The following is a 26752-nucleotide window of genomic DNA, read 5'->3' on the forward strand; positions in this document are numbered from 1 at the left end:
GGTGGAGTTCTTGTCTAACAGTTCAATTCCAAGAGGGTTTAGCCTAAACTGAGTATGTTCCAGAGTGGAGATGCAGCATTATATAGAGTCAAACATCCACCACTCTTCAGTGAGGGAGAGCCATAAAGGGTTTTCTATTCTATGAAGCTCCTGTGACTGCAGCAGATTTAGTGGGGTAGCCTGAATCTCAGGTTGCTGAAGATTGTGAAGGGGTGTTGAAGGAATCAGGTGAGCAGGCTTAGCAAACAGCAATCGATCAGGTAAGGTCACACAAAAAGTCACAGGCATAACCTTGCAAAGAATCATCCATAAAGGAGAATTAAATCTGTATTTTGTCAGCATAAACAGGTCCTTTTTTCTTCAATGTGTGGCTTTTATAACCTTTCCTTTCTGATCACAGTGAGCTGCCCTAATTAGCTGAGGACTGGGCTGAGGGACATCCACAGTGGACGAGAGGTGGCCTTGCAGCATCTGAGAGCTGTGGTCAGCACTGAGTGTCATTTCATTGTGAGCAGAAATCAGGGATCACTAATCCCAAACCTTTTCTGGACATCCACCATGTGCTCATGACCAGCCTCTGCATTTGCACACCATGGTAGAAGGTTTTTGAATGGAACTGTGGATAAGAAACGCCTGGAGCAATGAGTCTGTGCAGGGGCAGCACACAGGGCAGGGCAGTTGGGGTGGGATATGGGGAATGCATAAGGTCAGAAACCAGAAACACGTGCAAATCACTGTGTTTTTTTTTTTTAAATCGAAAAGAAATTGGAAGGTTTACAGAAACCAGTGAAGGTTAATATCACCAGTCTGAAACAGCAGAGCCATATAGGAAGAGGCTTTCATAAAAGTATTGTCCCTTTTTGTTGTTAATTATTGAGAATAATGTTTTTCTTGTGAGCTCTTTAATGTGAAATGTATAAAAGCTACAGAGTATGCTACTTTCCAGTTAGTTATACTGATTAAATTATGGTTTGGTTTTGTTTTTCTTCAACACTTCCTGAAAAGAAAGCTGCACATCCAAAAGACATAGGGAGCAGCAGGTTAAAGCTGCATCCATAAATGCTCATTTTTCATGTAGGATATAAAATAGCAGGTAGACTATTTTCAAGAGGCTGATAATGTAAAAGGAATGACATTACATTTACTGTGCAGTATCAGGGACCTACTTTTATCCTCTGGAATTGTTCCATTTTCTGCAGTCCTTAATCTGCTTAATCTGTGATATTACAGGCTTGATGTTACATAAAAAATATTAAAAAATCTGCAATCAAGGTAACTTTTATTTTTTCAAGGGGATATAATAATAATTTGCTTAAGAGGTTCCTGATTCATGTAATACCAAAATAATGGAGAATTAAAAGGCATTTGCAGTTGCAAATATTTGTGCTTTATTTTTTACAGTATTATGGAAATCAATTGCATTTTACATTAGAGTTTTTGAAGAGCATGATTGTAGATATGTAGCAAAAATAGCTCTGAATTGAATTAAAAATAATGAACTTAGTATTGTCAGAAATGTGGGAGTATGAAATCAATGGATATTTTGTGGAATTATCTAGATTTTGCTGTCATCATATGCCCCAGTATATCTTGCAGAATATTAATGAATATAAAAACAACTCCAGAAGTTTGCAGTGGGATCACAATTGATGCAATGTGATAGAAGAATTGATGTAGCATTTCACACTTTTGTCATTCTGCATTGGTTTGTGGCAACTTTTTTGTGATTTTATTTTCTTTTTACCTTTTATCAGATGTTCCTGACGAGGAGAATCTAAATGGCAAAAATAAATTGCTCTTCTAAACATCTGACATGAAATATTTCCACCATGTGGAACTACAGTTTAATCACAGTCCTATTACTGTGATTTTTGAAGAAGGAAATACAAGCTAAAATCCAAAGTTTTTCTTCTTTTTTGGATCATTTATGCAAGATGGATGTTGTGTATTGTGACATTCCTGCAGCAGATGTTTGCATGGGAGAGAGCTCTGTGCATGTGACAGGACAGGTCCCTGTGACCCAGGCAGTCCTGGGGAGTCACCTGGGAATGGTGTGCACCAGGTGTCAGGGAGAGGCCTCCCAGAGAAAGGTTTGGAAGCAAGTTTATAGTGCAGGGCTGAATTTATCCGGGTTTATTTTCTGCCACTGGGCAGCACAATAACAAATTCCCACAGTAATGAGTAAGAATAGTCTACAGTGAAGAACGGCTTCTGTGATAGAGCTTGGCAGCATCATTGGCAGCAAAAATTACTTCTGGATGTGCCTTTTCCAAGGAGAATGTGTCCTTGCACTGTTAAAAAGTGTCTAATTTCCATTTTGAATTTCTGGTTATGTTGAGATTTTGAGGGGTGGGGGATGTGGTGTTTAATTTCTTTTCTCTTGCCTTTCTTGATATTGGGGAGGGCAAAAAATTTATTTTTTTTATTCAATTCCCTCCCACTTTTTTTTTTTTTTTTTTTTTTTTTTTTTTTTTAAATCAAGAGTTTCGTTTCTGTACTGTGCAAGGCTGTGAGCAGGTTCTGGCTCAAGCAAAACCTGTTCTGATGCTGAGCCATGAGGATGGAGGCTCATAGTTGACCATTACTGACCAGTAATCCTTAAGGACCCCCTGGAATGAGTCCAGAGGAGAGTGATGAAGATGTTGCCAGGACTGCAACACCTCAGCCAGGCTGAGACAGTTTGGATTGTTCTGCATGGAGAAGGCTCTGGAGAGACCTTAGAGCCCCTTCCAGTACCTAAAGAGGGCTCCAAGAGAGCTGGAGAGGGACTTCGAACACAGTTATGGAGTGACAGGACAGGAGAATGGTTTTAAACTGAAAGAGAGTCAATTTAGAATAAATATTGGGAAGAAATTCTTGACTATGAGGGTGGTGAGGCACGGTTTGCCCAGAGAAGTCGTGGATGCCCCATCCCTGGAAATGCTCAAAGCCGGGTTGGGTGGGGTTTGGAGCAACCTGGTCTAGTGGAAGGTGTCCCTGCCCAGGAATGAGCTTTAAGGTTCCTTCCAACCCAAACCATCCTGTGATTCTGTGATTGATTTTCCTGCTGAAATGCAATTACACTTGTGACTTGGGATAATATTTATAGGACAGTCCCTGCAGGTGTTTTATTAGAGCAGTACTTACATGGAATTAGCAAATTTGGAGGAAGTGGGAGAGTTGGCATTACCAGATAAACCAGACTTTCTGGCAACAGCAGGTTATACCTAAGCCCATGCATGTGTTTTCTTTTACTCCAGAGAAGTAATCTCTTAACGCTTGTTTGCAAAACTGGACAAAAAAATAGCGGTGGATTTATTCTGAAATGAGTATTTTGTCCTTTGTGTTTAATTAATGCCTTGGAGCCAAAATGACATTTGTTTCTGCCCGTGGGTGTTGCTGGGGGAGCTGATGTGCTGTGAATTCCAGGGCATCTTTGCTGTGTGCTGGCTCCGAGTGATGTCTTGCAGACCAGCTCCTTGTTTTATTTATCCCCCACAAGCTTTTGTGTTTGCAGCCTAATTTTCGGTAATGGGAACAGTCAGATATTCATCTGTGCTAAAACATCTCTGGTTTAACCAGAGCCCTGCCACTTAGATATGAGCCAAGCCCAAAATGTCCAAACAGTCAGCACTGCTGAACTCTCCTACTTTTGTTAATAACTTTTATTGGAAGTCTGACTTCTTTTTTGTCTCTGTTGACAAAAAAATGGGGAGGCTGAAAATCATTGTGGGCTCTTAATCACAATGAAGGGTACCAGGCTGTTTTGAAGGCAAGTTTTGGTGACATTACCGATTGGGTTTTTATATATAGGGGAAGCTAAATCCTTAAAACATCCTGCTCTAAGGCAAAATGTAAAGTAATAGAAGAGGATAAAATATCTTCCAGAGCAGTGCAATTGCATTGACTCACAGGCTCTGCAGAGCACATGGCTGCACTGCCTGCTCCAAAAGGATCACACCTAAACCCCTCCAATACTCCCACTGCTCCAGGAAGCAGCTGCATGGGTGCACAAGTCCAGAAGCACTTGGCTGGCTGGCTGTTTGCACACAGGCATTCGAAGCTGGTGCTTTTGAACTCACTGAAGAGCGCTTTCCTGGTAATTCAAGCTGGGATAATTCCTTTACAAAGAACCACTAATGATCTTACAAGCACCGAATCGAGTTGAGACGGTTTCTAAGAGTGGGTCTGGCGCCTTGGCTGGTGGCTTTGAAATGCTGAATGTTGTTGTAGGAGGCTTCCAAATCAAGGGAAAATGAATATGAATAAAATGAAATGCGAATTCTGAGGGGTTTCTTTCTGTTGTTCCAACATAGGGCCTAAAATTTAAAAATATGTGTATCAAAGTTGCTAGAAAGCATTTTAAGTAGCTGGACAAACTGATGCAACAGAGAACAATTGTAATTTTTTTAAGTTTTCAATTTGTGAGGGTTGGTTTTCTAAAAACACATGGGGTTTTTAAGTATAGTTACTGAGACAGAAAAACCCGTGCTTCTCTTAGTCTCTCATATAAATATTTTTGCGGCACTCTGTTGTTGCAGCTCCTAGAAGACCTGATTCAAGGCTGGGGGCAGTTTGTGTTTCTTGGGTGTTTTGTTTTGCAGCTCCTTTTTATAGCCCGGGCTCGGAGGTGAAAGGGGACGAGAGGTGGGAAAGTGTGTAGGGACAAAACCAAGGCGGCTGCAGGAAATGGGTGTCCATTCCCACACCTTCCTGAGGGCATCGAGCTCAGCTTCCCAGCCTGAACCCCAGATTCCAGCCCGGCAGCAGCAGTGCGGGGCTTCAGGATTTGGAGTCTGTGACTGATTTCGGTTTTGCTTAACTCCAAGGGGGCTGAATTATTTTTTAGCAGTAGGAAGGATCAGAAGGGATGCCTTGTTTGCCGCTGAGGATGAGCAGGGATACTACATTTGTGGTATCCTTACAGATCCTTACAGAAATAAGGATTTCTGTATTTCATGGCTCCATCTTATTTTTTGTTCCATTTTTCATAGGTGAGATAAACTAAAAAGGCATTAAATAAAACTGAAGCTTAGTTCTGAGCAGCCTGATTTACAGCCCTCTTGGTTCAGGTTTTAGGTTGGTCCTCATGAGAGTGGATAACCAGATGCCATCAAGCCCACATGGGAGGAGAGAGTTTTAGCTGCTTTGTAACTAAAAGAATGTTTCGTGAGTGCACTTAACACTTGAATGGAGTGACAGTGTCTTTGTGTAATCAAAGAGTTTTGTTTTGATCAACTTACATTCCTTTTGATTGACAAAACCTGAGAAGGGGAACAAAAAAGAAGTCCTCCTTATGCCTTAGGCTCAGGCAAAAACATCTCCTCTAGAAGTAGGCACTTCCATCTCCTCCTGTCCACTCACATTCCCCATGTGATTAAGCCATGAAATCAGCTTTAGCAGATCTCAAAGGCTGCATGGGCAGCGCTGGCCTGATTACATCTGTGGATGGGCTCACATGACTCGGGGTGCAGAGTTGTGGCTGGGAAGCCTGAAATGTCAACAGGAGCTTGGCCTTGGAGGTCATCCCGTGGAGGACCAGGTCCCTGCGTTGCATGGCACTGCCACTCCTTCTGCAAAGGTCAGGATAGAAACCTGCCCGAAGCTGAAACACACGTGGAGCAATGAGAGGTCAGGTTACAGAGAGCTCTCGTCAGATCTTGTGTGTGAAACGAGATTTGAAATGTGTTACAGATCCTGGGATTATTTTGGAGTGGTGAGAAAAGCTGCTCCTCCTGCAGTAGCTGTTCCGTGAAAGCCTGCTCTGGGCTTTTGTAGGTCTGGAAAAACAAGGATGCTAAAACTGGGGAAATTCAGCAGGAGCTGAAGAGGCATTGGCTTTGCAGTGCTTTTTGCAGCAGTTGCTTAGGCTGAGGCTGGCTGGGTCTGCCCGTATCCATGGAGAATAGTTAACTCAGCAAGGGTCTGTAGTCTGTCTTCTGCATGGTGCTCCTTAGAGCCTCAGGGGTTAACTTACAGATTGCTTGAGATCTGACTTTTCTATTCCTTCCTAATCAAGGAATGCTGTGAGAGATGTTCCAGGTTTTTGTTTTCACTTTCTTAGGCAATCTTCTGCAAACACATCTACCTTTGGCAGATCTCACCTGGATTTTTATCACTGATACAAATTAGCACTCCTAATCAGACAGAAAAATGTAAGAAAGTCCATTGCCAAATGGAGTTAAGCTGTCAAATTCCACACCAAACGTTTCTTTCTGCATAGGGATCAAACGTAATTGTTTTTCTCAAATATTGTTCTCTCTTCTTTTCTAGGAATCAGAGTTTCTCTGCCTGGAGTTTGATGAGGCCAAGGTGAGCCAGATGCTGAAGAAATTGTCAGAAATAGAGGAGAGTATGACCTTGTTGACTCAGACTAGTTAATCAAATAAAGAGATTGAAACTTACAAAAAAATTACCCTTGGTACCTTTTCATAATTCCTATTTCATCAAATAAAATACATGGTGCTGGTCAAATCCAGATTATAACCCCAAGAATGGGCTAAATCATAGTGTGAAGCTTTCTCATTGCGTCCTCCCAAACTGTTTTCCAAGGCAGCAGCAGCACTGTTTCCACAAAGCTTTGCATAATCAGGCCTTGAGTGTAGCACAGCTTTTCTCTTTTTTCCCTCAGTCACTTCTGGAGTCTTCCAGATGCTGTGGATGCTGGGCTGGATGAACAGCAAAGGTAAATTGGCCAATTGTGACAGAGGAGAAATGAGCAGAAGAAACAGGCAGATGAGGGGAAACTCATGTTTATGCTTGCAAACCATGGACCTTATAGGACAAATCCACCTCTGTCAGCTCTGTCTTCTTAAAGCCCAGGAAAGCAGATGAAGTGCAGGGAGTTCAAGGAGCAGAGGCACAAACACACCTTTCTGTACCTGTGAGCTCTGTGCTGTCAAGGATTCAGTGGTTCTCAAGGGCTGACCAGCCTGGCTGCAGGAGCCAGGGGACAATCAGGAGAGCATCTCCTGGGCAATGGGACATGCTGGTTTTCCAAAAGGAGTAGCCCTGCATGCCCAGAGCACCTGATCCAGCTGTTTGCTGGCGAGCCTTCAAAGCCACCTCTGATCAGCTTCCCCAAAGACCATCTACCCTCATCACCCTCTGGCTCTTGGGCTGCAGTGGTGCAGCCCTGGCATGGAGCTGCACAGTGCGTTTGAGAGGCCAGTGCTTTGTCAGAGCACAGCTGAACTTGTGTGCTCCTAGACCTGTTTTTCATGGTTTGGTTTGACCTGAGAAAGTCTCAGATGGAACCCAAGGTTTCTAAGTGTGTACACGCTCAGCTCAGAATGTGGGTGAGAGAAAATGCCCTTGGCAGCCTGGCAGGCTGAGGCTTTATCAGTACTCACTTGTGTGAGTGAAGAAATCTGCCAGAGGCAGGTCAGGGGCAGAGGGACTGCACTGCCCAGATGGCTCCCAGCCATGCAGTGCCCTTATCTGTGCTGGAGCACCCAGCTGCAGAGCAGCTGCAGCCCCTGTGTTGACAGAGGCTCCCAAAAGGGTTTCCCCTTCCATGTGTTTCCATTCAGTGCTGCGACCTTGCCAGCCTGGTCACAGCAGGATGTCCCACCACACTGAACTGGTTCAGCAGGACCTGGAGGGGCTTGAGCAGGCCAGCACTTGTACAGAGCGGGATAGAAGGCTCTCCTTGCAGGAGAGCTGCCTGGTGGTCCATAAAGAGGTGACAGTCCTCATTCCCGGCTTGCTCTGTCACTTGACTGGAAGGTGTGTACACGTTTGGTTGGAGGCTACATTACTTCTTGCCATTTTATATTCACTTCATAAGCAACCTCCTCCTGAACTAAAATTACGTTGAGGGCTTGTACCAATATAGAGATGACAACATAAAATGTTCTCGGGCCATAGCTAAAGCACTCCTCATCACTTCTCATTGAGAATTTTTTGCTTGTGGAGTTGCCAAATTGCACTTAGACATGAAATCTCTTCAGAGCAAGGGAAGGGCACCTTTTCCCATCTGCCTGGTCAGAAGGGGAAACCCTCCAGCCAATTTGTGTCACTGCCCAGGGAATTAACATTTCCTTTGCTGTGCCTGTCCCACTGTTGCTTTTCCTGTTACAACCTCCTGGTTCCACCCTCTGGTCTCATGGATCCCCCAGCACCTCTGTTTCTCCAAATTCCTTCAGCTGATCCTTGTCAGAAGGGAACTGGGCTGTAACCACAAACTGCCCCTCGTGCTGCTCCCTGAGTTTCTGGCTGCAGTCCCACTGTGAAATGAGTGCTTTGTGATTCTCTGAGCCTTCCATTGCCTTTTTCAATTAAGTTCATTCAAGTGCTTTCTGTGTTTTAGGACATATTTTAAAAAAAAATCAAGGTCAGGGAAGGATCATGATCTTAAGTAACTTGCACTGTGTCAGACATACTTACTGTTTTATTTTAACATGGTCAGAGGATAGGAAAATGTGCTATAAATGGAAATTAAAGAGAAACAAACTGGGAACAGATGTCAGGAAGTATTATTTCATACAAAGAATAATAAATATGTGGAATGGCTAACAAGGCAAGGAGGCTGAGGCAAAAAGTCTAGGGGATATTTAAGAAATAATCGGATACTTTCTTAGTTGACATCTGAAGGGGTATGTTTTTATGGGTGGATGCTTCTCTCTGTTCCTAATCTTCCCTCCCCTGGATACCTTAACAGTCTTCATTTTCTTCTTGGTGGATCTTTCTAAATTGCTGTGCAAAACAAAAAAAAGAAAAAGCTCTGAGTGTGTGAGGACTGCACTGCTCAGCCCTTGGTAGTCATTGGGCAGCAAAATTGTTCCTGCTTCACCAAGTTTGATGTGGCAGGGAAGGGGATGCTCTGCTTCCCGATGCTGTAATCCTCAGCTGCTGCTGAGACACAAGGACAGGTTTGCTCCTTATCAGGGCCGTGCCTTTCTGCTGAGGTGGTTTCTGTGTCTATGTGCATCCATCTGCCCCTGCCCTACTGTGCTTCGAGCCTGTTGGCCACTTCTGGCTGAATTGGAAGGGACAAGGCCCCTGGTGCCACTCTGCTTTGCTCCCTTAAGTGAAAGGCATAAGCACCCATGGCTTTTGTTGGGATGTCACTTGCTATCTGTGGTCCTGCTAAATATCTTTGTGGTGCTGGCAAATGAAAGCTCCTGTTAAGGAGAGATTTCACAAATCCTCCCCCAAAGCCCACATGTAAACCAGACTAATCCTGAATGCATGGACAGGCAACTCCTGCAGTGGCTGGGGCCATGCCTGGCCGCTAGAATCCTGCATGGGTCCAGCTGAGCAGACATCCCAGCACAGCTCTGTTGGCCACTGGGGCCTCATCCAGCTTTGGGGACCACTGTGGTTTCTGCCATGGCCCCAGCTCCTATGTCCATGTGCTAAGCCAGGCCAGCTGTGTGGCACCAGGGCCATCACCTCCTCCTCCTCCTCTTCCTCCTTCCTTCAGGGAAGCAGTCAATGTCACTTCACAGCAAGGGAACGAGCAGCCCAGGACGGCCTGAGAGGGAGAGGGAGGGAGAAGCAGTGGGAAGAAGGGCTGAAGGAGGGAGTCCCACCTGAGGGAGGCTTTCCTGCCCAGTCCTCAAAGGCAGCCCGGGAAGGAGCGCTCCTGTCACGCTGCAGTGTCCTTAGGCTTAGGAAGCTGCCCCCGCAGGGTACCCGCTGCTCGCTGCTCTGCTGACAGACACAGACCCCACAGTGCGGGGGCTGCCCTGGCGCTGGGCCAGGCATGGTCCCCATTGGGATCTGGGTGTTTGATCCAACCGCCCCGTGGTGGCTGAGGCAGGGGCCAGCCTCGGCGGCACCTGCACTTCGCTGCTGCCCCACTTTGGCTGGCGTTTGTCGGGTGACAGCTGCGGAGGCCAGGGGCCACTGTCTCCGCGGTGAACAGCGGCAGCTGCCGCAGCCCTGGCAGAGCGTCCCGGTGACTCAGCCCGCGCGTGATGTTCGGCCGGCCCGGCCCGGCCCCGGAACGCGCAAAAGCAGCGCCCGCCTTCTGGTTCAGCCTTCGGCTTCCTTTCTGTGTCACCTTTTGCTGTGCTGAAATACCCTGCAGCTTGTTCCTGCAGCCGCTCAGTGTTTGCTGGGGATTCCTCCGAGCTGCCGCTCGCTTTGTGATCTCAGGAGCTCCCTGAAGTATCTGCGAGTGCTGCCGCCTTCAATCACACATCGAACAGCCAGCAAGCCCCACACTCGCTCTCTGCTTGGCAAGACCATCACTATTAGTGCAATCTTCTTTTTTCTTGGTCTGCATATGCCCAGAACTACTAAGGTTTTAAAGTGTTCTTCTAGTATATCTGTATTTGAAAAGAAGGAAAAAAAAAACAAAAAGGACGCCACATTTTTCTAAATCTAAGTCAAGCAAGTGTTGTATTTCATAATGTTTCGGGCCATGGAAAGCAGCAGATGATGATATACGTATTTTATGTTGGTGTTGATTTATTTTCCAATTATTCAGGTTGCATAGTCTCATTTTATTTTACATATTTTTAAAAAATATTTCTTTCTTACAGGCCCTTTTTGCAAATGTAAATAGTAGTGTTTGTGCTCTCATTGTGCTTCACACAATGGGAAGGATTTTGCAGGAGCCAATAATCCCCATCTTACTGTGCCTGGACTTCTTAATAAACTGATGGATATTTTGAGAGATTTTCTTTTCTGTGTGTCCGTTCTCTGCTACCTACTGATAAAACATATTGTTCACCACTTTTCTGAGGAGATTTCCTGATTTAGGTATTTACTAACCGTTTGTAGGTGCACAAGTACCTGAGAAGTTTTACCCCAAGGCTCACACTGGCCATAGATTGTTCACAGAAATGTGGGGGGGTTTTCTCCTTCTGGGGAGTTTCAACGCTTTATTCATTCATTCCAAATATTTATGAAGAGGTCCTCAGTGCTGGGGACAGAAGGAACCTTTTGAATAAGGGGAATGCAGTGGTCCTGTAACAGCACCCACTGATGACTTTTTAATGTGTTGTGTTTCATGTTGCTTGAGACTGAAAAAACAGGCAAGGGCTCCTTGCCTTGAAGCTGAGCCTGTTAAAATACTCCTCAAAAATTATTTCCAAATCCCGAGGAAGTGTGATTTGGAGTGTCATTTAATCCAGTGTGAAGGCTAGAGTTGCGCTCCTGGGTCTCCCTCACTGTGCCAGGGGGTAAAGATGCCAGTACAGGGGGACAGGCAGCCATCACCATCCATGCTTCCTCCCTTCAGTGCACCAAAATCGAGCTGTTTCCACACTGTTTAGCCAATCTTTGCCAAAGCTGTGGAAGAGGCCCCCTCTCCTCAAAAAGGACACACAGGACCAAAGGTGTCTTTTCCCAGCAGTGTGAACCCCATGAGTGTTTCCCCAGGGCCACAGAAGTCCTGGAGGACATGGTGTGTTGTCACCTCCCATGGAAAGGTGGCAAGAGGGATGCAGCTGCAGCCTCACCTCTCAACTGCCAGTGCCACTTGGGAAGTGTTATTTTGGGATATCACCTGAGCTTGTTCAAATTGTGAGTGGTGCTGTGGAGCTTCCCTCCAGATGTGACGGGGCTGACCAACCCCAAGCTCGAGTACCCAAAAGCTTTGCCCTTCCTCCTTACTTTTAGTGGTAGGAAGGCAGATCTCACAGTGCAAGAATTTGCAGGAAAACAGGTTTGAAGGCATGTCAGGAGTGGAGAGCCCACCTGGGGGGTTTGACCCTGGGGCATTTTGCAGAGTTATTGCAGCAACTGGAGGTCCCTGAAATGCAGAGATCTCAAAGGGCACCTGTCAGCAAGGAGCTTCAGGAAAGATTTCTCCAAAGATGTTTTCCTGCACACAGGTGACTTGGCACTTGCATTTTAATGTCCTTAGTGTTCAGCAGCACTGAAACTCCAGCACTCAGCCATTAGTTCTTGTAATGGGATGGTATTGGAGAATACATAAAAACAGGTAATAACATAAACGGCATTTTTGGATGCCGGCAAGTGCCTCAGACCCTCGAGGAGTGACATTTTACAGGAGTGGACGGGATAAAAACGGCAGTCACAGCACAAAACCCAAATTCATAGTGTTTCTGAGAGAAGCCTGGGAGGCAACTATCATTTCCTGAGTTTTCTGGCCAGTTGGCAGCCCTGGCTGAACACAGCACTGCCGGGAAACTATATAGTGCATTTTAGTAATTAGTGTCACTTTTCCTGCTTGTAAATCAAACCACGGAGGGCATTAGAGCCTTCATGGCATCTCTGCTCTTGGCAGCAAAAGGAACAAATAAGCAAAGCCACGTCAGGAGTGGATGGGTGGCTCAGACAGAGAGAGAGAGAGAGGTGTCTGCTTGATCCCAGCCACCTGCTTGTGGCTCAGGGCTCTTCTCTGCACTCACAGAATGCGGCATCCACCCCACCACCCTCTGAAAAACATGTGGTGGCCCCGTCCAGGCATCCCTGTAAAATAAACTTACTCCTGCAGGACCTCAGAACAAATCTGCATTTTTCTGTGGCTGAGGAACACAGTTTGTAAAGTTAATGCCCTGCTCCAAGATCCTGTGAGGCAATGGCATGCAGAAATACAAGGTTAAAAAATTGCCTCTAGAACCGGTGGCTGGGAACCATAAATACCTTCCAGGCAGTCCTTAGGCACATCAGGAGATGAACAAGCAAAGCAACTGGAATTTATAAACTTGCATAATTAATTATCCTTTGCAAGGAGAACAAACATTCCCATGTTCCTGCTCTTTTAGGGCCTTTGACAATTGGGCTCCTTTCTGTAAATAATGTTATGTAAGTTTATATATTTCAGTTAGTGCTTATTCTAGCTCTTCACAGCCCAAGGATGTTTTCACTCCAGTTTATTATTTCAGCTGTGGACAGATCATTTTGCCCTGGTGCATCTATAAGGGATTTAAATTAAGATGCTTGCAAGCAGTGTAACAGTAGTGAAACAGTGTCTGGAAAACATTGGTACATGCCCAGGGAGAATGAAAGAAAGAAATGAGCTCTACATTGCAGCACTGAGCAAAGTGTCTGCACCCTGCCCCGTGGGGCAGGACAGATTTTTCTGTCTGAAGACACAACCTGTGAAGGGCCAGTGTTGTGCCTGGGCTGCGTTGTAGGGCTGCTGGAGACATGGTGTAATGGCCATGAATGCTTTTATTCCAGAGCACGGGAGTGCCTTCCAGTCATCCAACAGCCCTATAACTGCAGCGTGCTGCAATCGGTGCTGGCTGAAATGCTTAACCCCAACGGCTTAATCTCTAGCCATTGAAAATTAGTACAGCTCTATTAACTCCAGAGGAGTATTTACACGGGGGAGGTTAAATGTGTACAGGATCAGGCACAAAACCTGCATTGATTCCGTATCATGGGGCAGTGGCTTACTAATTTACAAGGCTAGATCTTATCTCTGCTGGTTTCTGAAGTTTTATTTATTTATATTGACCACATCCATGTCAGGGGGATTTCTCCCTCAAGTGGCATAAGGAAAACCCTTCATCTACTCCGATTACTGCTGATCCCAGCCCTTAATCCAAAGGATATCTTCCCTCCATGTCATTCTTCAGTAACCTGTAGCTATCAGGTTGGATATCAAAATTTGATATGTGGATTATTTAATTTCCCTTTGTCATTTTTTTTTTTATTTCTGAAGTTTACCTTCAGATCCTACAATAACAGGAGAAAAGCTTTGTGATCTCCTTCTTTGAACTCTAGTAATTCTGATGTGCGGGGGGCCACATCCTGCACCCCGGATGGGCTGGGCAATATAGTGTGTGTAAGTCAGCACTGATGCATAGCCCGTGGCCTCTGGGGTGGCTTTTACGAGCACAAATCCACCTGAAATGGTTACAGGAGAACGGCAGGTCCTAAGGGAAACCAGGTGAGCCATGAGCGCCTGGGGGAAGCCATCAGCAGCGGGATGGACAGGGAGCTGGGAGTGAGGCCCCACTGTGCTCTGCAAGCTGGGCACCAGCGTGCTGGACAGGCTGGTTACAAGCTGTCAGTCAGGACAGCAGTTACACCTTAACTGCTGTCCTGACAGACAGCCCAGAGAGCTGGCACAAATCCCCTTATGGATAGAACCTCATTAGTGCCTTGGAGGGTGCTCCAAAACAGCCCAGGTAAGTCCCACCCCAATAAAAATGAGCCCAAGCACTCTCTTCACCCTGGTTTTGGTGACCCTTTTGCTCCTGCTGCCCAAAGAAGGAGCCCTCAGCCAGGAGCACCAGCCCAGGCCTCGTGGCAAAACACGCTGGGCTTCTGCCACTGGTGTGCAGCTCCCATGGGCTGAGCAGGATTTCACTGTGGTAGCAGCTGAGCCCAGAGCTGAGAGCTTTGCCCAAGGTTGGGGGTGTCTTGGGAAACCTGCACACTGTGTTGGCAGAGTTTCCTTTGCCACTTAGAATCAGCCAGCCTAGATTCAGCCAGCCAGAATCAGCCAGCACTCTCCCAGACAGAGGACTGGTTTTAACTGGAGCTACCCAAGCTGGCACTGTGACAGTCCAAGGGAGCCTCATCCTTTCAGGCAGGAAGTGCCTGAAATCAAGATGGTTTGGAAAAATCTAAGTGACATGTGAGGACTGGAAGTTTTCCCTCATCTGGGATTTTGCTAGTGCTTAAAACTGCATCTGCTAAAAAGTAAAAGACAAGCAGAAGAGGTTTAGCTGACGTGGGTGCAGTACACTTTTTCCTAGGTGTAAACACTTTTCTCCTTTGAAAGGAGAAAAGTGACTTTGAGTCTTCACCTTTGAAGAGTCTTGGCTGCAGCTTCTTCAGTTTTGCAACTCTTCAGGTCTTGCTGCAAAATGCTGTGGGATGCCTCTGAACAGAGGTAAGGAGAGATGCAAGGAGCTCATGTTTCTGGGACACGAAAAAAAGATGGCTTGTATAGAGCAGGTGCCTTTTAATTTTTTTTTTCAAAATGATTATTATCCAGTTTCTGCTACTATAGAAATTGAATTTCAAGTGGATTTTTCTCCATTCTCTTGTATCCTGCACTCTGCAGTGCTGTGCCTGCCTTGTGTCTGCAAGGAAAAGGAGCCTCACATTGAGGCAAAGAGTGTTAGTTACTGCAGCCTGTGTCTGAAAAAGGCAGGTATGTCCTTCCACAGCAGGGAAACTGATTTTAATCCAAGCAGCTCAGGGAGTAATTATTCTTGGCAAATACACATCAATACCAACACAGTGCAGCTCTGCCCACAGCTTGCAAATGGCAGCACACAACACAACAGGGGCAACTTTCTTTCTGTCCTGTCCTGCTGTGTCTGCACGAGCAAAGCTGCAATGCTCCAGAGAAAAAAGATGGTGTTCTGCAGCACATGTGCCAATCTCTTCAACTTGAGTGTTTTTGCCAAAGCTGAACCCAGCAGCCACAGCTCCCCCATCTCATCAAGGTACAAAAGCAAAGGGAAGTGGAGCAGAAGACCTCTGTGGCACTTGCTGTGCTGTGTGTGGCCTGTGTGTGGCAGGGGCAGAAGGTGGGGAAATGACTATGTGAGGAGACCACTGAAATGTGTTGCTGGCAAGCCTTGCTGACAGACCCTGCCTGCCCTGGGAGAGGCTCTTCGTTTGTCTGAATTCCAGGCTCAAACATTTGGGTGGGAAAAAACAGGTTAATTCCTGGATGAACTGGAGGACGCTCCAGCTTGAATTGCATGTCATCTTTGCTTTTTAATTTTTTCTTACTGCTGCTGAAGTCCTTGCATGCCACAGGAACTATCTTTAGTCTCTTGATATTATTTTAATTTTAACCTCTTATCTCCAGTTCTTATCCTCTTTGGTCACAGAAGCACACTTGGGTTAGTCTTGTGCTCTCCACGTGTCCTCTAGGCACGCCAATCTGTCCACAAAAATCAGGCAGATCGGTATCCTGGATAAGCTTTGGTCCAGCACAGAAAATTAATTCCAGCTGTCCTGGCCTTATGGAAGGGTTTGGATTCAAGAGAGCCAAGTGAGTGTTCACAGGTGGGGAGGTGGTGTTTCAGTACCCGTGTGCCTGCAGTGTTTTCAGCGCAGGGGGTGGCGTGCACATTTTGGAGCAGGGGCAAAGAGATTCGGATGCACGTTCTAGATGCAGTGTGAGGGCTCTGGGGCAAGCACTTCCATGAAGTCACCGACTGCCGGCCATTCCAGACTCAGGGAAAGGAGCTACTCCGTGTTTCTGCGGAGCTGGGTGCTGGTCCCCAGAGCTGAGCTGCAGTGGGGACGAGCCAGCCGCGTTCACAAGGGTTGCTGCAGGCAAGTACCCGGAAATCCCGGCAACAGACAGGGAAATTCCTGTGCCCTCTGCTTTCCCGTCGCTGGCGGAGGACGTGTCGGCAGCCACCTCGATGGCTCCGGGAGTGCTGGGATGTGGCTCCCCCAGGAATGCAGCACATGGCCCCTGGGGCGAGTAGCCCACAGCCTGTCCCCTTCTCTCAGCACTTTGGCTCTGTCCCGCCCCTCTCCCTCTTGCTTTGCTGCAGGGACAGCGAGATAACCTTGAAGATTTTATAATTTGAATCTCATTCCTACTTCTCCTTTGCTCCTGGCAATGTACCAATTATTAATTAACAGGCAAGTGCTAGAGAAAAGCCAATGTACATAGTTCGTTTCCATTGATGTAAACGCAGCAGTCCCCAGGTCAGCTTTTATTACAGTGAACCCAAATACTGTGAATAAACAGCCCGGGGCGGGGGGAGGGGGGCGCAGAGTGGCAGAGTGTGAAACAGAAACGATTTTGAACTTGATGAAAATGAGAGATGAATCTTTTAAAATTTTTATCTTTTCTGGCTGTCGTGCATGCCACGCTATCTACAGAAAAACTCGGGCAACAAGAATTTGTGTCACCAAGTGATGTGATACTGATGCCCTAAACACACAGCTTCCCAGTACCCAGCTCCCAGGAAATGTTTAGTGTTCTGCAACTCCCTGACAAGGGCTGTACACTGCATCTCATCATACTCAGCATCTTGATGCTGAGTGAAGGTGGTGCTTTTATATATGCAGGCAAAAATGTTATTCCAGATTCAGACCAAATTAAAGCTGTTGCAGTCAAAAGGATTTGCTCTCTTTCTCAGGAGGAAAAAAAAAAGTGCAATGATTTACTGCTGTGTCTGTCACAAAACTTGGCTATACAGATCTGAAACATGAAAACCCTGCTTCTTCTTCCATGGAAGCAAACTGCACAATAACTTTAACCACACATTTTCCAGGCCTCCCTTGTTTCCACCTCAGCACAAGCAGCCATCCAGGAGAGGTTGTACATCTGTGCTAAGATGTGGTCCCTGCTGTCCTGCCCCATCCAGTACCTGTTAATTGGCAGCACCAGGTAAGAAACATCCTGGGGCTTAGGGATTTGCCTGGTGTGCTACATGGATTTGGATCCAGGGATAGTTGAGTGTTCTCCCTGCTTGGGAGAGCAGGGCTGCAAAGCAAGCCCCAGCCTCACTTCCCCTGGGGTTTTTAGGGCAGAGCTGCTCTGAGCACAGCCACCACAATCAGGCAGTGCTGCGGGCAATGGCACTGTTGGTTCTAGGTGTTTTCCGGCTTTCAGACAACTTTTGAGGCCCAGCTGCCAAGTGGATCAAGGAATACCTTTGGATTAAAACACCTTCTCCCTTGAAGGTTTCCAAAGGCAGCCCCATGACCAGCCAAGTCTCTCTGAATACAGAGCATTGGGCACAGCCTGGGTGTGGGACTGGGAGCAGGGAGAAGTATTTTTCCCCCAAAGGCAGCAGACCATTTCACCACTGACCAACCCTTTTAGCTTCAACATGTTTTTCCAGGCTCCTTAGCACCCAGTGTCACAAGATACACTGGTCTAGTTGATTTTTGGTTTGTTTGTTGTTTTTTTTTTTTTTTTTCCCAGTTGATCTCAAAACATATTATGAAATCTCCTGTGCAGTGGAGCCAAGCTCCTGGCTGCCAGACATTCAATTCTCCTTTCAAACCCTCGTGTTATTTAATGGACAGTGATGTTTTCTGATTTAGGGTAATTCCTCCCTTTGCTGTAATCTTCCTGCTCCGATGAAAAGGACGGCTTTACTCAAACGTGAAGTACATGTATAAATATTTGAAGAGGGATGAAATATGCAACATCTCTACCAATGCACTGTGAATGGGGACACTTCTTCCAGACTCCCAAGCAAAGATTTTAGAGCAGCTCCAAGAGACTTGCAGCAGGTTTCCTAATGACATTTATTTAACACACAGAGTATGGGGACCTGGGGATGTGCAGTGAGTACTGATGCTGTTTCCCAAACCAGATGTGTTTAGAGCTGGGCACACCAGTTATTGAATACTGTTGAAAATGAGTGTTGTAAAATGGAAGTGAATAACCTGTATTTTCATGGATCACGGGACATACTTACCCCTCCCTTTGCAATGAAAACAATTTTTAAGTGATTGTGCCAGGTGACATTGAGACAATTCCTTTGGTCGGGCCTCTCCTTATACTGGCTTGAGAATGCAGGTGCTAAAAATAGAAACAAATGGCATGTATTCATTTTCATCCTATGTAGGATGAAAAGCCGAGAGGTTCACAGTCTGTGGGAACTGTAAGTCTGTCTGCTGGCTGCTATTGATCTGTCCACGGCGAGATGTGCCCTCTTTGCTGCAACAACACACATTTCTATATTTTATTCCAGTAAGCATCCTGGATTCCTGAGAGTTTCCTTTGGTTTGTTTCCACAGGGACATCTGGCTAGGAATTGTAGGCTCATCGACCTACCAAGTAAGCAAACAACAACAACAAAAGAGGTTACTAATGAATGAGTCATGCATGATTTAGTAGCAGCACTGGAAGGCGAATTCCCAAAATCGGAAATTCTCACGAACTTCTTTACTAAGGGAAGCCCTGACAGTCTAAATGACCCCTTTGCCTCTCCCTCCCGGACTCTGTAACAAAAGCTTTGAAGACTTCCACGGAAAGTTCAGTCCAGGTGCAAAGAATGTTTCTTTCAAAGAAGAAACATTAAAAAGTGATGTGGCACGGCATTTCTCGGCACGGCTGAAGGGTTTTCCTCTTTCGCCTGGTGCCGTGTGGAAAAAAAACGAGGGAAAACCGCCCTAAAGGAACGGCCGGCGACCCGCACGGACGGACAGAGCGCCCGCTGCCAGCATACCAGAGCTGGCACAGGAGCCAGGTGTCATCCGGGGCCACCCCTAGGAGGAGGGCGCCCGTTGTGGGGCCGTTTCCACAGGGAGAGATTAAAGGGAGCAGCACCTGGCCTGGCTGGGAGGCGAACAGCGGCCACGCAGCGATGTCTGCCCCCGCCCCCTTCCCCTTCCCCTCCCTCTTCCAATAACACAAACACCTTTCCTGAGCTAAATACCTTCCAGTTCTACAGCCTGGGCTCGGAGGCGGCCCCGCGGTGCTGGGGGGCGGCGGGAGAACACCGCGTCCAGCCGGGGACGGGGCCACGCCGAGACGCCCCCTTCGGCCGCCCGCCCACGCCGTCCCCTCAGGGGCGCGGCGCTCCAGCAACCGCGGGGACGACCCCGGCGCGCGCGGAGACCCCCCTACCTCCGCCCCGCCCGGCCCCACGGGCTCGTACCGAACGCTCCGCCAACCCGCGGCGCTGGCGGCCGGGGGGGGCGGGGCCGCGGCCGGCGCGCCCCACTCTGTGCCTCGCCCCCGCCCGCCTCACCCCCGCCCCCTGCAGCGCTCGGTGGCGGCGGCTGGCGCGGAGGCGGGTGGTGCGCGCGCGCGCGGGGGGCTCTTCTACAGGGCAACAAGTGAGAGGCGCTGCCCGGGCGCGCTCCCGCCCCGCCGCGGCTCCTCTCCCCCCGCCCGCCGTTTCCTCCTCCTCGCCGCGGCTCCGGCTCCGCTCCGTTTCACCCGCCTCAGGCGCGGTCGGCTCTGAGGACACAGCGGTGGGCTGCGCCGTCCCGCGGGGACGGAGAAGGAGCCTTCCGTGGCCGCCTCGGCGCCGCCCCGGCATCGCCCTCAGGTGCAGAGCCCCTGCCCGCTGCGGGGGCCGGCGGAGCGGGGCGGCAGCGCGGAGCTCCGGCGGCCGCGAGGGCCGTGGTGGGGCGGCAGGCCGGGGCGGGGCGGGTGGGACCCCGCGGCGAGGGCAGCCCGCGGCCGGACAAAGCATGGTGGATGCGGAGGCCGCGGCAGGAAGAACCCCGGCGGAGCCCCGCGGCAGCCTGGCAAGGTACGGGCGGGGGGGCTCGGCCGCCGCCCCCATCAGCGCTGCCTCCGCGGGCCGGCGGGGATCGGCTCTGTCGGAGCGGCTGCGGAGGACCGGGGGCAAAAAAAACCCCCCCATTTTTGAATTTAATTTTTATTTCCCGTGCTTTTCCAGGTCGTGAGGTTTTCCTTCCCCGTCACCTCTCGCTTATTTGCGTAGTGACCGCTATGAGTTGGCGGCGCGGGGGGCGAACGGGCGGAGACATAAATTTGGGGTTTTTAAGGGCTGGGATTTTTCTTTTCCCCGGGTGGGGTCACAGCAGTGCGCGGAGTCGCTGCCCCGGCAGCGCGGGCAGCCGGCACATGTTGCAGCCAGAGCGGCGGGGAGAGACACAGCCTGCCGGGCAGGGATGAAACTCAGGCCAGCTCAGCCCGCCGTATGTTTGTCCTCGCTTTTTATTTTTATTTTTTTTTAAGTTTTATTTTATTCATTTAACTGTGGGGAGGCGGCGTTGGTGGTGCCGAAGCCGTGAGGTTTTCCCAGAGAAAGCCCGAGCCGTAGGGCTGCGCTGGCAGTGCCGGGAGCTGCTGCAATCCACTCCTTGGCTGGAGGAGAGGGACAGAGGGCGGCGGTGGCGGAGCGGGGACACTCGCGGCGCTCCGGGGGTCACCTCATTAGCTCGCTGCGACCCAGCGGGTTAATTATTTACATCCCCGTCGGGATTCTAGACAGTGTAGTGCTGAGGCAGTGGCACTAAAGTATGTACTTAGGTGGACCTGAAAGGGGAGAAAATAGTGTTTTTGCTGGAGTTCGCCTGAATATATGCGCTCCTTCACGAGATGACGCTTTTTCGTCCTTCGAACTTCCTGACACATCCTGGGTCCCGTCAGGAGGGTACTTCAGGTTACTCGCAGGGATTGTGGCTAAACTGCAGCTCGCGAATCAGTCATCCTGCAAAAATTTGTGGTGAAAGTTATTTGAATAACCCTTTAATCCGACTTCCCAAAATGCTCAGTGCTGTCGGGTTTGAATATTAAATACTCATGGTTACTTTTAACTATTAAAATAAGAGCTTGCGTGGTTCGGTTGTTAGTTTTTGGGGTTTTTTTCCTTGTAGGGTTTTCTCCTTCCCTTCCCGCCCCCCTCCTTTCTTTAATTTTTTTTAAATATATTTTTTAATATTTTTTGGACAGAAAGACTTGGTTTGGGCACAGAAGAAATTTAGTCCGGCCATGGAAAGATGCGTGCACAAAATTACATGCTAGACATGTCATCTGCGAGTTACTGAGGAAATATGATTATAGCGTTGTCCTTTGAGGAAATTTCTGGTAAATTATTGCTCACCATCTTAAAGAGAGACACAACCCGGAATCCATTTCTCTTCCCAAGCTGCTCGAAGCAGTTTCGTGTTCTTCTTGCAGTTCCGCTTTGGCGTCAGGCTCCGGAGCTGTCACAGAGGGCTTGTGCGGAGGGTGGGGCGAGGGCGGCAGATGACATTCAGGTGCGTGGCACGCTCGGGGTTCGGTTCGGATGGAGAGCCCGGGCTGCTGGCAGAGGCTGTCCTGACGCTCGGTGACCCAGCCGGAATATCTCATGAACCACCCGAGGAGTTGAATGAGCCCTGAATTGTTATGAAATGTGTGGAGGAAACGAAACGGAGAATCAGCTTTTCTCATTCGGCAGATTTAATTTGTAATGGTTTGGGGTGGTTTTTTTTTTTGTTTTGTGTTTGGGGTTTGTTTTGCTTTGTTTTTTGGGTTTTTTTTTGCGGTTGTTTTTTTTCTTCCTGGGGCGGTAAACAACTCGAGAAGATAGATATCTTTAAAGAAAATACCGTAATGGAGATGGATTAAAATACAGAATGTTTGTCTTGTACCTAAAAATGTGATACTGTCAGTTGGAGTCAAAATATTTTGGCTTAAAGGAAACACTGGTTTTGCTGTTTGCTTTGAACGTGTGACTTTCTACAGGAGGTGTTGTGCAGTACTGAGCTGTATGGCTGTAGGGAAGCTATGGATAGAGCATTAAAAATAGAATGTGTTTAAAGTAATTCTGTCACCTTGTCACTTGTAAAGTGGTTTTGCTTGGATTGTGGTTGTTTCTTTTCCCCACGATATGGAAAATGCAGCAAGGTAGCACAGCTGAAGGGACTTGTTTTTGAAGGTCGTGCTTTAGATGGCTGGGAGTGCTAGCCAGCTGTCTGATGCCCTGTTTCATAATAGGTAAAACTCACTAATCTCCCCAGAGATTGCTCCTAATGAACACAGTGTCACTGGTAGTAAAAGAATTTATTATTATTGCCTGGAAGCTGCTCCTGAAATTTTTAAAATATTTCTGGGTAATGAAGATGCTGCTGAGGAGATCAGTGGAGTAGTGGTGTTTGCTCAGAGAAAAAGCAGTGTTTGATGAGAAATGAGAGTGGATAAAGTGATGTCGTATTCTGTGCTGAGAAATCTGGGCAATTGTCTGTATGAGAATGTCACAGTGTATATGGGGGGGGGGCGGGAAGGCAGAATTTGGGCCTTCATCTTCTTGCCCACCCTGGCAAAGATTCCTTGGGGAGAACCAAGCCTTTTGGAGGAGTGCTGCTCCATGGTGATTTGTCAGTGCTGAGACCCCGAGGAACTATCATTTTACTGCCACCTCGTGCAGCTATTTTTACAGTGGATCCAGCTCTGACAGTGATTTTTCCTGTTGACTGTGCAAATCCACTTGAAGGAGGAAAAAATGGTAGTGACAAAAGGCTGTGTCAGTGCTGATCGTGTTTGAAACATAGGATGTGATCATGTCTCCTACCACAGCCAATATTGTCATTATCACAGCAGTCAGGAAGCAGGGCTGCCTTGTCAGTTGATCTGTGCATTTGACCAAAACCTGTATGGTCATTTTGCTCCAAATTACCCCAAGGACAGAAAAAAGATCGAGCAGTATCAATTAAAATCCTCAGCCAAGCTGTTTGGTAACTTATTCTTTCTCGACAGATCACTGAATTTTTGACAAATGTGTCAGATGATCTTGCAAATTCTTTACTTCAGGCGGGTTGTGAAACTTCTCAGAGTTGGTTGCTCGGTGGACTTTTCGTGTGTGCTGTCAGACTTGTGCCTTGTGTTGCCAGTGACTAAAGCAGCTCTGTCAGAAACACATCGAAGGCTGACATTCCAGATCTTAGTATTTTACTGGGTTACATCTCCTGCGGTAAAAACACATTAATTGTTTCTTTTTGAAGAATTTACAGTCTGCGTAGTACGGACAGGGAGGTTTCTTATAGGTAGAGCTTAAAGTGTATAATTCTCAAACTTACCAAGAATAGCCCAAAGGCAGGGTGGAGGGAAAATATTGGCTAGAGTGAACTTATTATGGTAACAAGTTTTCTGTAAAAAGCACTGAATATAGAAAAAACCACGTATTTCATCAAAATAATGAGAATTTTAATTTCTGGGTTTTCACGTTATGTTTCTTGAAGGCCATTGGGATTGATTGCCTTCCAAAATCTTGAAACCAGTTTTGTCCCTCTCACAGGTTGTTGGTTTGGGATTTTTCTCTTAGTGTATATCTTTATTACATTTTCTATTACTTTATGGTAGAAATGCATCGGTAATTTTGAAGCAAGTAGGCATCCATTTACTTTCCCTAACATATTTTAAACCAAAGTGTTAACAGTTAATTTAGGAAGACAGTTGGGTGCATGTGCAATCACGGGATTAGTGTTTGATGTTTCTGGTGTGTCATAGGCTGTGTTCATGTGAGTGCTTATTATGGAATCATTGTTGGAACGGGGATCCCCACAGGGATCATTGGAGTCCAACTCCTGGCCCTGCATGGGACAGTGCTTCATGTGGTTTGGAGAAGAATTTGTGCCTGTGAGTGCGGTTCACAAAAATTCCTGATGTGTTATCTCTGTTCTGCCAGGTTCTGACCTCACAGAGATATATGTAGATGTTTTTATCAGTTCACGGTTGTAACCCTTTAGGTAAGCAAGCGCCCTTCGTGTGCCTAAATAACAACAAAAAAAGAAAGAAAATATTATGATGATGGTAGGATAAAATACAGGCTCTTCCTGTCGTTTTAGTACAGAGTGACAAGTCACCAACCAAAAGTTGGGGAATAAGTGTCATACCTGTCCAGTCGCATTTTCCTTTTACATCGGAAGCACTGACAGATACCTGGGACTCGATCCTGCTCTTTGCCTGTATCTTTCTCGCTGATTTCCTTGAGCCTTTTAGGATGTCAAAGGTTCCTAAGTATAAACCAACCCCTGTCTCCAGATCGTGTAAAACCCAGTGAAAAGACTGGATCATTAAACTGTCTTGTGATGAACTGTGCAGAAGAATGATTGAATTGGTGCCTCGTGAGAGGCAATTAGCATTTACGTAAGGAAAAGAATCCCTGTGTGTAATGGGTGTGGTGCTGAGAGTTTTCAAGAGAGAATTGATGAAGCAGTTTCCATCAGCAGTGGGTTAAGAAAGCTTTGTTGTTTGGGAGAAATACAGCAATAAGAGTTGAAAAGCATTTAATTTGGAGGCAGTTTTGCTCATCTTTGTAAATAAGTTCTGAAATCTAGCAGCTGCTTCATCTTAAGCACATTCAGAAGAGTTAGTCTTGAGAGTGAATTGACCAGATCCCTTCAATTGTAAGCCAGCTATCTGGATCAAAAGAGCAGGAAACCTTGACTTGTGGGTGAGAATGACTAATTTTCCCGCAGCATGGTAGTTCCCAGAGGCTCAGAGGTTTATGAACCGGAGGACGACCTGCGTATAGGGGAGAATTTACAATGGTGTTGAAGGCTTGTGTGCCCCACCCAGATGTGCGTGCTGTAGGATGCGCAGTCTCCTGCCCGAGTTTCCTGCCAGGAGCATCCTGCTCTATCCTGAGGCACTTCGGAGGCTGAAGCGGTGTGTGTGCTCCCAGCCTTATGCTGGTGTAGCTGTTTGTGCAGCTGGGTCGTGAACTGAACTGAGGAACTAAGTGGGTTGGGAAATAACCTTTACTGTTTGCTTGTCTTCAGGGTTATACATAATGCAACACAGTGAGGCACACAAATATGGGAATTTATGACCTGGGAAAGGGTAGAATTATTTTAACTGAGTTTAAGGAGAGCTGCTGCTGAATGCCCGACTGAATGTAGTGCTGGTTTATCTTACTTGAACAATTCTATTTTTTCATCTGATATTTGAAAGTTAGAAACTGCTCATGGGAGATGGATCTTTGAGATGGAAATTGTTGTTGCAAACTTATTGTTGCTCCACTTTTGAATAAAAACAATTAAAACCCGTGCAGAACAGCCTTAAGTTGATTACCCAAACCACTCTCAAGTTTTGTGGATGCTCACTTTGGTGTGCAGGTAACAGGTACAGAAGGTGCTACTCGGATTCAGAAGTTTCTAATCGGGTTAGATGCTTATCTGCTGTTAACAAAAACGGGAGTTGGCTGGGAGTTAGCTGCCTAGCGGCTTAAAGATCCTTTACAAAATCCTCCTGGTACTTACATGCATCTTTAGCTGCCTAAAGCTGCTGGAGAAATTGTTCCCTTTTCCATAAATTTGATAGGCTGTAACGAGATCTGTATCTTAGGTTTTACAGCTTTGAAGGAGGACAATGGATTTCTCTGCTTACTACTCCACTGATTTTTTTGAACTTTAAATGAATTATTCAGAAAGATGAAGAACTTTTCCTGTAAATGTTAATTACACCTGAAACCTAAACCAGTTGAAGGCAAAAGTATTTTTCATGTATTTGCATTTTAAAACGTAGGCTTTGAATTCTTCAATGCGTCTTTGGCTCAGTACTGTAAGTTCAGAGGCAGATCCCAGAATTCTGACATGAATAATCACGGTATGAATTTGGTTTGAATTGACGTCTGAGTAACCACATAGCACTGGCAGGGAAATATGGCTTGAGATGGCTGGGAATTTTACCCTCCCAGTTGTGTATCCCATCACACAAAGGCAGCAGCTTGGGGAAGTCAAATTGAAAACTAGTGTTTATTTTTAACCCCAAAGGACCGTGGTAACCAGGGGGAGGTGTTGACTTCATCACCCGTACCAAGTTACACCGTTCTTGTTTTTGAAACATAGTTTTTACTAGTGTGTTTTGTGTCTAATGTGAGCAAGAAGACAAAGCAGAGGTAAAATTTTGATGACCTGAGGTATGATGCTTGAAGGATGGTTTTGTTAGTTAACTAAATCATGATTCCTCTCTATGCAGATGTAAAGGTGGTTGGAATATGATTAAGGCAGGATTAATTACTGGTTTTAAGAGATACCAGGAGCAGATGTTTGTGGAATTTATGGTTATCTGCATTTTGTGTGGGTTTTCTAACCGTGAGTTTTATTTCAAATAACAGCACAAAAGTAAGAAGTAAGAGAGTGTCTGTCCTGAAGACTTTCTCTCTTTAAATGCTTGCTGAAGGCATCAGTTATAGCTGCAATGTATTATATCCATTCTTTCTCACCAGAACTAGCACTGATCCAAGCATAAGGTATCTGGAAGGATGGTGGTTCCTTATATACTTCTGTGCTTTCTAATAATTGTGGGCAGATAAAGTGCAGCTGGAATGAATCCCATAGCAAGGAGCAGACATGGGCGGGTCACGCTGGGTCGGTCACTGCTCCACTGACCTGGATACAGAAAGTGCCAGAGAAATTCGGGCCCTGGGGTGTACCTTGTAGTGGAATAGGTGGCCCAGACTCTTTCTGCCTCTGGTGGAGCAGTGCTGGTTGT

General features: G+C 46.9%; 1 protein-coding gene across 5 annotated transcripts in view; it reads left to right on the forward strand.

Moving 5' to 3' along the window:
* The window catches only part of COMMD1 (copper metabolism domain containing 1), an 87671-nt gene that overhangs the window by 54048 nt on the left and 6871 nt on the right, over positions 1 to 26752 (forward strand). For 4 of the 5 annotated variants that reach the window (XM_088160914.1, XM_014892634.2, XM_088160917.1 and 1 more), the window contains one exon: positions 6253 to 6459. The exons of the other annotated variant lie outside the window; for it this stretch is intronic. Coding sequence is in view for 3 of the 4 variants with exons in the window: in XM_014892634.2 (XP_014748120.1) it covers positions 6253 to 6360 (108 nt within the window). In the remaining variant the exon portion in view is untranslated. Of the gene's footprint in view, positions 1 to 6252; positions 6460 to 26752 lie in introns of those variants that run through there. 5 annotated transcript variants of the gene reach the window in all.

Source organism: Sturnus vulgaris, chromosome 3 (assembly GCF_052056855.1).
Source record: "Sturnus vulgaris isolate bStuVul1 chromosome 3, bStuVul1.hap1, whole genome shotgun sequence".
In the NCBI taxonomy this organism is placed as follows: domain Eukaryota; kingdom Metazoa; phylum Chordata; class Aves; order Passeriformes; family Sturnidae; genus Sturnus; species Sturnus vulgaris.